The 12,748-nt window shown below is 41.1% G+C and overlaps 1 protein-coding gene across 2 annotated transcripts in view; it reads right to left on the bottom strand.

The window, feature by feature from the left end:
- KCND3 (potassium voltage-gated channel subfamily D member 3) overlaps positions 1-12,748 on the bottom strand; it is a 1,159,387-nt gene that overhangs the window by 183,698 nt on the left and 962,941 nt on the right. For both annotated transcript variants that reach the window (XM_068269741.1, XM_068269742.1), the window contains one exon: positions 1,352-1,444. In XM_068269741.1, the coding sequence (XP_068125842.1) occupies positions 1,352-1,444 (93 nt within the window). The remainder of the gene's footprint in view (positions 1-1,351; positions 1,445-12,748) is intronic.

Here is a 12,748-nt window from a genome sequence, read left to right as displayed (position 1 = left end):
CTAATTAACTACCTATATGGATTTCTGTAAAACATGCATGGTTAGTGGTACTTGACAACAGGATTGGGAATCCCTGGTGTATTGACTTGGTTTGTATTTCCTTATGGATAGCTTAGTTGTCATCTCATGCTGCTGATATCACTGCTGTTGGCAAAATGAACATGATATAGTATTATTGTATTTTAAAGCACAGATACCTCCTCTTCCTAATTAAATTAAATCAGAAAAACAATAACTGGAAGCTGGATTTGGTCAGCTTTTTAATCACACAAGGAAAATAAAACAAAAACAAAAAAAAAGAAATGTGACTTAAAATGGTATATTTAGTATGAAAACAAACAATGCAAGTGGCAACAGCCAAAAACATCAACCTTTGCAAAAACAAAGCCAATTGTAGACAACAAATGAATAATTCAAAAGTCTACTAGTCCATATAAAAACAGTTATTTAAACTGCATATTGCTGTAATGGCACCTGTCCCTTTTGGGCCCTCCCAAGACCTTTTTCCTTTTCAATAATTTTTATTGGAATTTATAATATTAGCAGAAAAAGTAGGCATTATAAAATGCCTGAAAAAGACAGGTACAATGTATATAAAGGATGGTCTGTCTTAATGAAGTTAACATATACACACTACAAAAACCGTTGTTATACTCCCAGATATCCCATTCCCAAGACTTTTTTCAAGCTTACAGTAAATAAAAAATTATAGGAGTCCACTACAAGTAAAGTACTGTATATACACATCTACGCAATTACTACTAACAATCACGTAATGTTATGGAAAGAAGCCCAAGCAATTGCCATTATGTTTAGCACCAAATTGCAATCAAATCACTTTTAAAACACTTTTAAGGTGCTTTGGCCCTATCCTTTATGGCACTTATCTGTACCTCTTGATTATCAGTACAAACTGTGTCCAAGGGCACATACTTAATTTGTAGTCAGCTGCTATTATTTTCCCATAAATTATATGCATGAGACTGGGCTTGGGAGGGGCCAAAATGGAATGGTGCTGTTGCACCAATATGCAGTCTGTTTAACGGCTTGCAATGTTCATTAACAAGCTTATGAATTATTCCATTGTTGAGCATAAAAAGAGTCACTATTTTCCTGCAGATGTGTATTGACGGTTGTGGTGACACTGGTTTTGTCATAATAAATATACAGTACAATAATGAGTCCTGTACATTCTTCTTCCTACATTTAGTGGCACAGTAATTGTTAAGATACATAATTGTCCCATTTTTTAACTAGTTTTTGAATATTCACACACATACTTAAAAAAAAATGTACAGAGGAACATATACTGATGATTGTTTAGCAATCACAAAGGCATGCTTAAACTTACAGTTGTCTTTTCCAGACAGTGCAGCAGGTGGTGGTGTTGACTTTCTATTAGAGAAGCTGATTTTCCAATGTGTGACTCTTCCTCATTTGAGCCCTAAAGAAACAGAGCTAAACATTAATGCTTTCAATAATGCCAGAGTGCTATGGCATACAAAATGTAATGTCCAGCTAAAGCTTACACTTAAGCCAAATATACTCATAATCCATGAAGTAACCTCTTCCTAATCCTAACTGGGGATGTCTTTATAATACAATAATTTAAACAACGTGCAGAAGTAATAGGTGCCCAGGGCACAAGTATACTGCTCCAAATGGAAAATGGTTTGTGTTGCCTCACACATATAACAAAAAGTGTTTTTTTTATATTAATCAGCTATTAGAGCTTATCTATGAAAACAAAGGGTTATGTTAGAGTTTTGATGGTTTATCTGTAGTATCTCATTTTTCTCATCACATTTTTGTTAAAGCCTGGCTCCTAGCATGCATGAAAATATACCATCTAATCATTTAGGCAGCAGAATCCTTGAATGTTGCCTTTCGGTGTCAATGGAGGGTTCTTAAAATAACAATCCTGTTAAATCTGGTCACATGATATAATGAATCACAGCTGAAGCAGTTAAAGAGACAGTGAAGCGGAAGAAAAATATATTATATAATGATTTGTATGTGTAGTACAGCTAAGAAATAAAGCATTAGGAGCAGAGACATAAGTCTAATGTTGTTTCCAGTACAGGAAGAGTTAAGAAACTCCAGTTGTTATCTATGCAAATTGCCATTGAGCTCCACCACTTTCAAGAGAGCTTTCGAGAGCTCTGTGTTCTGAAGGTTGTTATCTTAACTGTATTGTTTTTTCTTTTGCAGAGAACAGTTCAGGACAGGTCAAAAGTTCACTGCCTGTTCTGTAAAAAACATTTAGAATGCCGAGTAGTGTGTCAACTGCAAATATTAGAGAATGATGCAATGTTATAAAAAAACACTATATAACTGAAAATAAAAATATGAGAATATTTTCTTTGCTCCTAATGTTCTAGTAATTATCCGTACTACACAACCAATTCATTATATCACTAGGCACCTTAGCCCGTTTAATAACGGCTAGGGCCGTCACTGCCGCCATCTATCAGCACGCACGCGCACGCCCCCGCCACCCGGCCCCCTGCCTGTCCTGCTCTCGTCCAACGGCTGTCCCTGCGGCACATACGCAGTAGCACACAGGGACACACACACGGACATGAGACGCAGAGACACAAGGGTTTTATTAGGTAGGATAATTTTTTATTCGCTTCAGTGTCTCTTTAACAGTGGTGTTTAATGGGCAAGATGTTTGGCACGGAATCATCATGTTGTAAAGTGATGGGGTACTGACGGTGCTCTCTGAGAAGACTGCAGCTCTGCCAAGGGAAATCACTGCTGGAGAGGGGCACTTTAAAACTGATCTATTTGACTTGAGATAAACAGAGTTAAAAACAAGTTTTGTTACTGAGCACCTAAACAAGATAACCACAGTGTTTGATTTAAACTGGGTTTGAGCGTGTTATTGTGGATATTTTATTACATTCAATCTTATGGACTTTGACTTCCAAAAGCAAAGGGCATGGCCAGTTTCAGAGTAATATAATTTATTAGACTCTTTTTTCCTGAAGATATTCCTTTATAGGGTATGTAGGCTGTACAGAGATGGATTAAGGCAAGGTAGTAGATCTGGGGTCCTCTTGTGGTCCTTTTGGTAAGATGAAGTAGAGAGAGGTAAAAGAAGGTGACAGGTGGGCTCCTTGACACCCACTGCTGTAGGCCCCAAGCACCTGCATAGGTTGCCTGGTCGATGATTCTGCTGTGGAACTGTATGCTATCACCTGGTTCTAATATGCAGGGATACAATAACCAAATATAAGATAAACAGAATACTAGAGTGCAAAGATGATAGAGCAGATTTATGAATTCCATTCATAAGCTTAATTTAGCTCCATTTAGTTTCCCTATCATTGTCTTTATGCATTGTAAATGCTTACTTGCTCTACAGTGATGTCAATTATACACATTTTTAACCTCCCCAGCGGTAGTGACAGATATATCTGTCCATTAAAACATGCTGTGAACAGTATAAACGTGCATACACATCAATACTCTCCTGCACTGTATACTAGACCCTTGCTTGACACATTTTGGCAAGTTACAGGAAAAAAAAAATTTAAAATACATTTTATCACTTTTTGCACAGAAATCCTGGGGAAATTGAATGCTACGGAGGGTTAAGCTTTAAACCCCACTAGTCCTCTGCCCTCCTTTAACCTTAAACCATATTGTTGTGGTAATCATAATGACCCCAAGTTACAATGACATGTCCCTTTAAAAGGCGTTCTTTAAAGGACATCCGAGGTGAAAATAAACTGATGAGAAAAACAATTGTATCTATCCCCCTTCTCCTAAAAATGTTTTTTATTAGCTATCCCACAGTTTTATTTTATATATAAATCTAGTTTCTAAGTTTTTACTGTTTCACTGTCTCTGCTCTAAGACACATTCATTGAAGTGTGCTAGAGCTCGAATCTATGAATTATTGACCCTTTTTGTCTCTTTCCTGCTCCAGGAAGCCATTTACTGACAAGAAAGTATTTTATAGAACAAACAAGCTTTTTGAGGCCTCATGATCCTTGAAATAGTATATAATGCTTTATTGGTCACAGAAATCGGGCCTCGAAGCTGTGTTCTGTTTCCTCAAGGAAGCTCATCCCAACCTCCCTGAGCACAATCAGTTCTTGGTGGAGACCCTGCAGCTAATATTAATGGAGAACTATTTCCTATTTGAAGGCAAGTTCTTCCACCAGATGACGGGGACATCGATGGGGGCGGCATGTGCACCGGCATATGCTTCCCTCCATCTTGGTTATTGGGAGATGTGTATGTTATGGACATGTTCTGGTGCCATGTCACCCTCTGGATCAGATTTATTGATGATGTGTTGGTGGTGTGGAGAGGTGGTAGAGAGGAGCTGGAGGTCTTTGTAGATACCCTGAAAGGTAATGACAAAAATATCAGATTGACATATGTGTGTGGTGCTGTGGAGTTACCCTTCCTGGATCTAAAAGTTGCGATCAGGGGGGATCGCTTGATCAGCACCACATATAGAAAGCCAACAGCTGGAAATACCATCCTCCATGCCGCCAGCCATCATCCCAGTCACCTGGTGAGGAGTATCCCATATGGTCAGTTCCTCCGTTTAAGGAGGAACTGTACTGAGGAGGGTGATTTTAAATGAGAATCACGGGAGCTGTATGACCGCCTAAGGGAAAGAGGTTATTCCCATAGGACTCTGAGAAAGTGCCTGCGGAGGGCTAGGGATCGGGAGCGAGATTCCCTGCTTACAGGGGACAATGAGGATGGATCGAGTGCTGTAAGGAGGGAGGGAATTGTGACGCAGTTTGGGTCACATTGGAACAATCTGAGGGACTGTATGTCAAAGTTATGGCCTATCCTTTTGGCGTCTCAAGACATAGCTGAAATTGTGGGACCAGACAACATTATAGACAATATCATGGGGGAAATTTTAGGGGCAGTTTAGTTAAAGTCCTGTTCTCCATAAATAAAGGGGATAGGATAACTAATATAGAAAAGGAACTATGTAGAGTGGAAACTATGTGGATCTATAAATTGGGTACATTGATACCATCAGAGCTAAACTCTGAAATAGACTTTTCTGTATATCTAAATTGAGTGTACTATAAGCCTTGGAGTTCCCCTTTAGGCATGGAAGTGAAATAATGTGGGATGTAATGCAATGTATGTAAATGGTTGTTGTGAGTGGGCAAGAAGATCACTGAGGGTGAGAAAACGTGCTGTTTCACCAAGCGCTACTGCCATTAGAATGGATATGCCCTGCTCTCCTGCCCTCCCCCTCCCCTCTTTCAATAAGAATCCAAATCAGATGCACACAAGTGGAATAACACTATCTGAGTTGTAAGCTTGGAAACGTTTGAAAATGGGCATGTGTAAACTCCTTTCCAACAACAAAGATGGCTGCCGGAGAAGGATCACATGACAGCTTGTTGGGTATAAAAATCCTATGAATATTAAGAAAATTTTAAGCGATGCCTCACATCCAGGACATGTGTTATTTGAACATCTGCCTTCTGGAAAACGTTTTAGACTTATAAAAACTAAGACAAATAGACTAAAGAACAGTTTTTATCCTTCAGCCATTTCTATGTTAAATGCTGCTAAGTGGCCATGTTGATAAGGGGTGTGTGCAATGCAATGTATGTAAGAATGGAATGTTATGCTGTATTTGCTTTTGCTGGAAAATTGCACTTAAGAATTTCGTTGTACAATTTCGGTTGTTACAATGACAATAAAGATTTTCTTCTTCTTCTTCTATGAGCTAGGCAACCACTCCCCCTGACGTCACTCTGAGGAAGCCCAAAACATGTAAGTGGGAGGAGCCCTGGGAGGCCGGCCTCAACTACCTCCTCGATGTATCCGCGATGGATCCCCGCTGTCTCGCTATGTTGCTGCTAGTTAGCTGCGAGAAGCAGGCTGATCGCGCGTGAAGCCAGCCCGGATCAGGGCACTATCTGTGTGGTCTGCTGCATTACGTACAAGCTACCAAGATATGAGGATTACCATTGTGAAGCCTGCGACCGGAGCGGAGTGAGGGGGACCCGCGGGTCGGCGGACTATTAAGGTAACCTGTGCCTGCCTTTTGCTCGCTGCTGCGCAGCACAAAGACTGCTAAGAGCTGATACCTGTGACATCTGCAAACCTGCTTATCTGCTTATGCTTGTTGTATCAGCTGAAAAAACGTTGGGGGACTGTGTGCAATGCTTATATGCTATTGGAGCTGGATGCTGTGACTGGCCAAAACTTCATTTAAGACTTGGGGAATAAGCCTAGCCTATGTGTATACCCGCAACAAGTTCAAATGCATTATAGCTGGCAGTGAGCTATATAGGTTTTTGTGGAGCAATAGTGGATTCAGTTTTGCATTAGTGGATCCAATCGTGCTGGTGCTATAGTGAGCACAATATCTGCAGTAATACGCAATTGCAGCAACTGCTCTGTGTGACTGGCAGTATGACTGCGAGGAGGTGTGTGGGGGCGCCCCGGGGTCTCCAAGGTTTTTAATTGCTTTTAAAAGTTTAATACATTGTGATTTCTGTGACCAATAAAGCATTATATACTATTTCAAGGATCATGAGGCCTCAAAAAGCTAGTTTGTTCTTTGCAGTTGTGTAGGCTTGGTGCTTAAAGGGACTCCGAGCAGTGCAGAAACTATGGAAAGATACATATCATTTTAAAGCTCTCTTTCTCCTCTTTCCAGTGACATATAAACCACCACCCTACGCCTTTTAGTTTTCGCTATTTTCGCGTTCGAAATTGCTGCAACCGAGACTTCAATCGCGAAAATAGAGAAAACTAAAAGTTGTAGGGCAACGATTTAGGTGTCGCCAGAAAGAGGAGAAAGAGAGCTTTAAAATGATATCCATCTTTCCATAGTTACATTGTATTACACAGGGCGACTTTTTCTGCTGAATGGAGCTGCTGACACTGGGGAAAGTGTCGTCCTGTGTAATACAAGTAACTATGCAAAGATGGATATCATTTTAAAGCTCTCTTTCTCCTCTTTCTGACGACACCTAAATCGTCACCCTACGCCTTTTAGTTTTCTCAATTTTCGCGATCGAAGTCGCAGCCGCGGCAATTTCGATCGCGAAAATAGCGAAAACTAAAAGGCGTAGGGCGGTGGGTTATATATCATTGGAAAGAGAAGAAAGAGAGCTTTAAAATGATATGCATCTTTCCATAGTTTCTGCACTGCTCGGAGTCCCTTTAAGTTTGAGGCCCATACACAGCAGTCTAAGATAGGAGCTATCAAGCCCCGGATATTATTGACTGGCTGGATCCTGTTGGGTGAGGACTGTTTTTTGCTATTTTTGAAGAAAGTATTTTATGGCTGTAATACTGATCAGTAAGGGTTATGCTATAGTGTGACCCAGTTCGACCTGGTCCTGCCCCTAATATAAACGGACACTTGCATACTTGATGTATGACTCTTTCAGGCAGAAAAAGAAAAAAAAAAAAACACAGCCTAGTTATTTGTGTGCTTGGCACTGTACATACACATGTCTATCTCATCATATCACCTCAGTTGCCCTTAAAGTTTTTTTTTTTAAAACCTTAAAGAACCCCTTTAAATGTGATTTTGTTTTTTATTATAATTTTATTTTGCATTCATACAGTCCCAACATCTTTCCTGACACTGTACTATAGAGGCTGCAAACTATGAACAGTTCCAAAACAATGGGATACAGATAAAAAAAAGTGATGCATCATACATGAAGGGGGAAACTTTGTAACCACTTTACACAGCAGTAATAACAAATAAGGGAAGATACAGCCCTATCCATTTAGGCTTATATTCTAAGGGATTAAAGGGTACAAAAATTGACAGTGGGAAACTGTGGACAAGGTGGCAGTGTGGTGTTCAATGGCTAGTTAGACTGTAATAGATGAGATTGTCTGCTTGCCTGAAGAAGTTAGTTTTCAGGCTGCACCTAAAGATGGTAAGTGCCCTCACTTACCATCTGTAGGAGTAACTAACAGATTGTGGAAGGGAACTCAAAAGAAGAGGGGGAAAGTTGAGACAATTATTTTTACCTAGAATGAGAAGAGGTGACTAGAGCAGAGGACAGGAAAATATTATTTGTAGAATAAAGCAGTGGAATAGCAATAGGGGTATCATGATTCTTATCTTTGAACTCCTGCTGGTGGCAGCATTGTGGACTTTTTATGGACTTCTGCTATCTACCAGCAGGTGTCTCCACTCATACTGGAAACTCAGTTCATTGGGCCACCCGAAGATGGAGCTCTGGATACTTTTCTGAACCATCACCTGACCATTGTGCAGTATTAAAGCCTGCTTTTGGCATAAGGGCATTGATAGATCATTTTGCTAGTTTGCTTTGTGACTCTGGTCATCAGCCCCTTTTTCCAGTTTCCTGAACCTTGCTCTTGTATATGACCTCTTGGTAACTGACCTTCTGCCTATCATTATTGCCTACTGTCTGTATTACTGCATATTCTGACTATTGATCTTGGGTAGTCTGGTTATTATCCTGTGTGCTGATTATGCTTATACTGTACATTCCTGTTGCATGATCATTGCTCCTGCATATTTGTCAACATGTATACTGTATATTGTGTTATCCGGGTTTCTGTGTATTGCCATTGTATATCATGTGTGATCCGTGCTCTTACACATTTGCTATTGTATATATTAGTTTAGATAGTTATTAGTGCATCATGTGTTTCTGATTGTACTATTAGTAGCAAAAAAGTTTCTGTACCGTGTTAGCCAAACAAATTATATAGGTAGAAAAAAAACAACGTTTTGTAAGAAATAATACCTTTTAATGGCTAACTAATAGAGTTAAATGATGCAAGCTTTCTGGGATCTAGTCCCCTTCTTCAGGCATATTTCCAGATGTAAGCTGAAGTAAAACAGTGATGCAGATAAATGGTAAACACAAAGATAAACAGTAACCAACACAACTGTCATCTTCGTGTTTACCATTTATCTGCATCAGTGTTTTACTTCAGCTTACATCTGGAAATATGCCTGAAGAAGGGGACTAGATCCCAGAAAGCTTGCATCATTTAACTCTATTAGTTAGCCATTAAAAGGTATTATTTCTTACAAAACGTTGGTTTTTTTTTTTCTACCTATATGATTGTACTATTGTATGCATAGTGTGTGTGTGTGTGTGTTTAAATTGTACTCTTATAATACACAAATGTATTCACCTTCAAATCTAATGTGTAGAGCTCAGTATTTCCTTGCAACTGGTCCCCGTTCCTAAATTGTGCAGATTGTTACAAGGTGATGCAGAGGTAATTACCGCACTAGGGCCCCTGGACCAGAGGAATCCTATAAGGGCCCTCTTTCAACTGCTTTCTTAGCTCTTTATTGGTGTTAAGCTGATAAAGATTAACTTTATATGTGCCTTTATTGGTTGTAACCATTTATAGACTGTTCACCTCCCCAGCCTACACCTCTTTGACACTACAGCTGTCCTTGGTAGGTTTTGGTGATCCATATCAATTGTCATGTATAAAGCGCTTGAGGGAGCCCAATGTAAAAATAGCACTAGGGCCCAGAGCCCCTAAGCTACACTACTGGAGCAAAGAGTTTGTGCAGTACAGTACCTGGAGACAAGTGTAGTTAAGTAAGAAGAAGCAAGACTGTAAATTGCTTTGCACGTGAGAGTTGGGATCTTAAATTATATTATTTATGTAATAATCAGCCAATGGAGGAACTGACAGCGTGGCATGAATTGAAAGAAGCAGGAGGAGGAGGTAGATGAGTCATACCACAGAGTTCTTGATGGACTGGAATGGGGCCAGATGGCTAGCAAGTAGGCCACAGAGAAAGGAACTGCAGTAATCAAGATGTGAAAAAATGTCATGCACAACTAGTACACTCTGTGTAAGAAATGGGCAAAATGTGGTAAAATTAATTTAGGTAGAAGCGGCAGGAGGTTGATAGCCTTTCGATGTATGATTTGAGAAGGTCCACTCAAGTATTACACCTGGGCAGAGGGCATGGGGTGTTGTCAAGATTAATTATTATGTCAGTTAAACCATGTATGAAAAAATAACTATTACAGTTTTGTCTATATTAAATTTCAGAAATCTGTAGAAAATAAAGTGGGAGCTGTTAGTGTACCTAAATCAGGAGCTGATAAATGGATTTAGGTGTCATCAGTATATAGGTGATACTGAAAACCAAAAGATCTGATAAGTTGCTCAAGACCATAATCCAGGGGCGTTGCTAAGATCCTAGGAGACCCGGGGCACCCATAAACAGCAGGTAAAGATAACAAAGTATGGGAATGGCCATGTAGGAAGTGGGTGTGGCCATGGGTGGGGCCAAATGAACACGAACTTAGCAGTAGAGATGGGCCGAATGATTCGCACGCAAACGGTTCCAAGCGAACTTTGGGTGGTTCGCCTTCGTAAGCAAAGGCGAACTTTCCCGGAAGTTTGGTTCGCCCCCACAATGCTCCATTAGGGTCAACTTTCACCCTCTATATCACAGTCAGCAGGCACATTGTAGCCAATCAGGCTACACTCAGTCCTGGAGCCAATCCCCCCTGTATATAAGACAGGGAGCGCCGGCCATTACACTCACTCGTGTGCCTGCTATAGTGAGAGTAGGGCGAGGTGCTGCAGACTGTTTCTCCTAGGGAAAGATTAGTTAGGCTCCTGGCTGATTCTTATTGCTATAATAGCACCCCACAACAGCTCTTTTGAGAGCTAATCCTGTTCTTGTGATTTTTTTTTTCTGTGTGTCACTGAATGTGTTGCATTATAGACGGCCTTGATAATTCATACTGTGTTTGTGCCAGCCCAAGCCCAGCACAATCAGACAGTGAGTCAGTGACTAGTGACACTGACTACTTGTGTCAGTCAGCTGCACATTGTGTAATACCCATTATTAAAGGTCAGCGCAGGTTTAGAAAGTCATTGTATGTAGGGAATGATAAATTCTTCACCACAATATATCATGCTCGGAGGTAGGTATCCGCCAAACATCAAAACTAGAAAAGGCTATTGCAGACAGGGAAGTCGCATTGAGCAGTGTGCTGAAATCGTCTGCGGGCGGGCACTCCCTTATCTGTGATGTCCACTGGGTCTTCATGACGTCTGATGTTCCCTGGACGTTATCTGTGACCTGAGCCATTTTACAACCTTATAATGTGGGTTGTTGGGAGCTGGTAAGCCTTTTCTAGTTTTGATGTTTGGCGGATACCTACCTCTGAGCATTTGATATATTGTAGTGAAGAATTTATCTACATACAATGACTTTCTAAACCTGCGCTGACCTTTGATGTATGCCTGACTTCTGAACTTTTGGACATTGTTCTTCTCAGCGGCGGTTCCATTGTCCCTTGGCGCCGATATATTTGCTATTATATAGTACCCATTATTACTGCACTTGTGTTGCGGCGACAGCTTTTTTAATTCATACTGTGTGCAGTGCCACTGCCAGCCAGGCCCACCACATTCAGTGACTAACTGTATCAGCTGCACATTGTGTAATACCCATTATTACTGCACTTGTGTTGTGGCGACTGCTTTTGTAATTCATACTGTGTGCAGTGTCACTGCCAGCCAGGCCCACCACACTCAGTGACTAACTGTATCAGCTGCACATTGTGTAATACCCATTATTACTGCACTTGTGTTGCGACAACAGCTTTTGTAATTCATACTGTGTGCAGTGCCACTGCCAGCCAGGCCCACCACATTCAGTAACTAACTGTATCAGCTGCACATTGTGTAATATCCATTATTATTGCACTTGTGTTGCGGCGACTGCTTTTGTAATTCATACTGTGTGCAGTGTCACTGCCAGCCAGGCCCACCACATTCAGTGACTACCTGTATCAGCTGCACATTGTGTAATACCCATTATTACTGCACTTGTGTTGCAGCAACAGCTTTTGTAATTCATACTGTGTGTAGTGTCACTGCCAGCCAGGCCCACCACATTCAGTGACTAACTGTATCAGCTGCACATTGTGTAATACCCATTATTACTGCACTTGTGTTGCGGCGACAGCTTTTGTAATTCATACTGTGTGCAGTGTCACTGCCAGCCAGGCCCACCACATTCAGTGACTAACTGTATCAGCTGCACATTGTGTAATACCCATTATTACTGCACTTGTGTTGCGGCAACAGCTTTTGTAATTCATACTGTGTGCAGTGCCACTGCCAGCCAGGCCCACCACACTCAGTGACTAACTGTATCAGCTGCACATTGTGTAATACCCATTATTACTGCACTTGTGTTGCGGCAACAGCTTTTGTAATTCATACTGTGTGCAGTGCCACTGCCAGCCAGGCCCACCACATTCAGTGACTAACTGTATCAGCTGCACATTGTGTAATATCCATTATTATTGCACTTGTGTTGCGGCGACTGCTTTTGTAATTCATACTGTGTGCAGTGTCACTGCCAGCCAGGCCCACCACATTCAGTGACTACCTGTATCAGCTGCACATTGTGTAATACCCATTATTACTGCACTTGTGTTGCGGCAACAGCTTTTGTAATTCATACTGTGTGTAGTGTCACTGACGGCCAGGCCCACCACATTCAGTGACTAACTGTATCAGCTGCACATTGTGTAATACCCATTATTACTGCACTTGTGTTGCGGCGACAGCTTTTGTAATTCACACTGTGTGCAGTGCCACTGCCAGCCAGGCCCACCACATTCAGTGACTAACTGTATCAACTGCACATTGTGTAATACCCATTATTACTGCACTTGTGTTGCGGCGACAGCTTTTGTAATTCATACTGTGCGCAGTGTCACTGCCAGCCAGGCCCACC

Source organism: Hyperolius riggenbachi, chromosome 2 (genome assembly GCF_040937935.1).
Source record: "Hyperolius riggenbachi isolate aHypRig1 chromosome 2, aHypRig1.pri, whole genome shotgun sequence".
In the NCBI taxonomy this organism is placed as follows: Eukaryota; Metazoa; Chordata; class Amphibia; order Anura; family Hyperoliidae; genus Hyperolius; species Hyperolius riggenbachi.
This window is presented reverse-complemented; position numbering and strand designations above follow the sequence as displayed.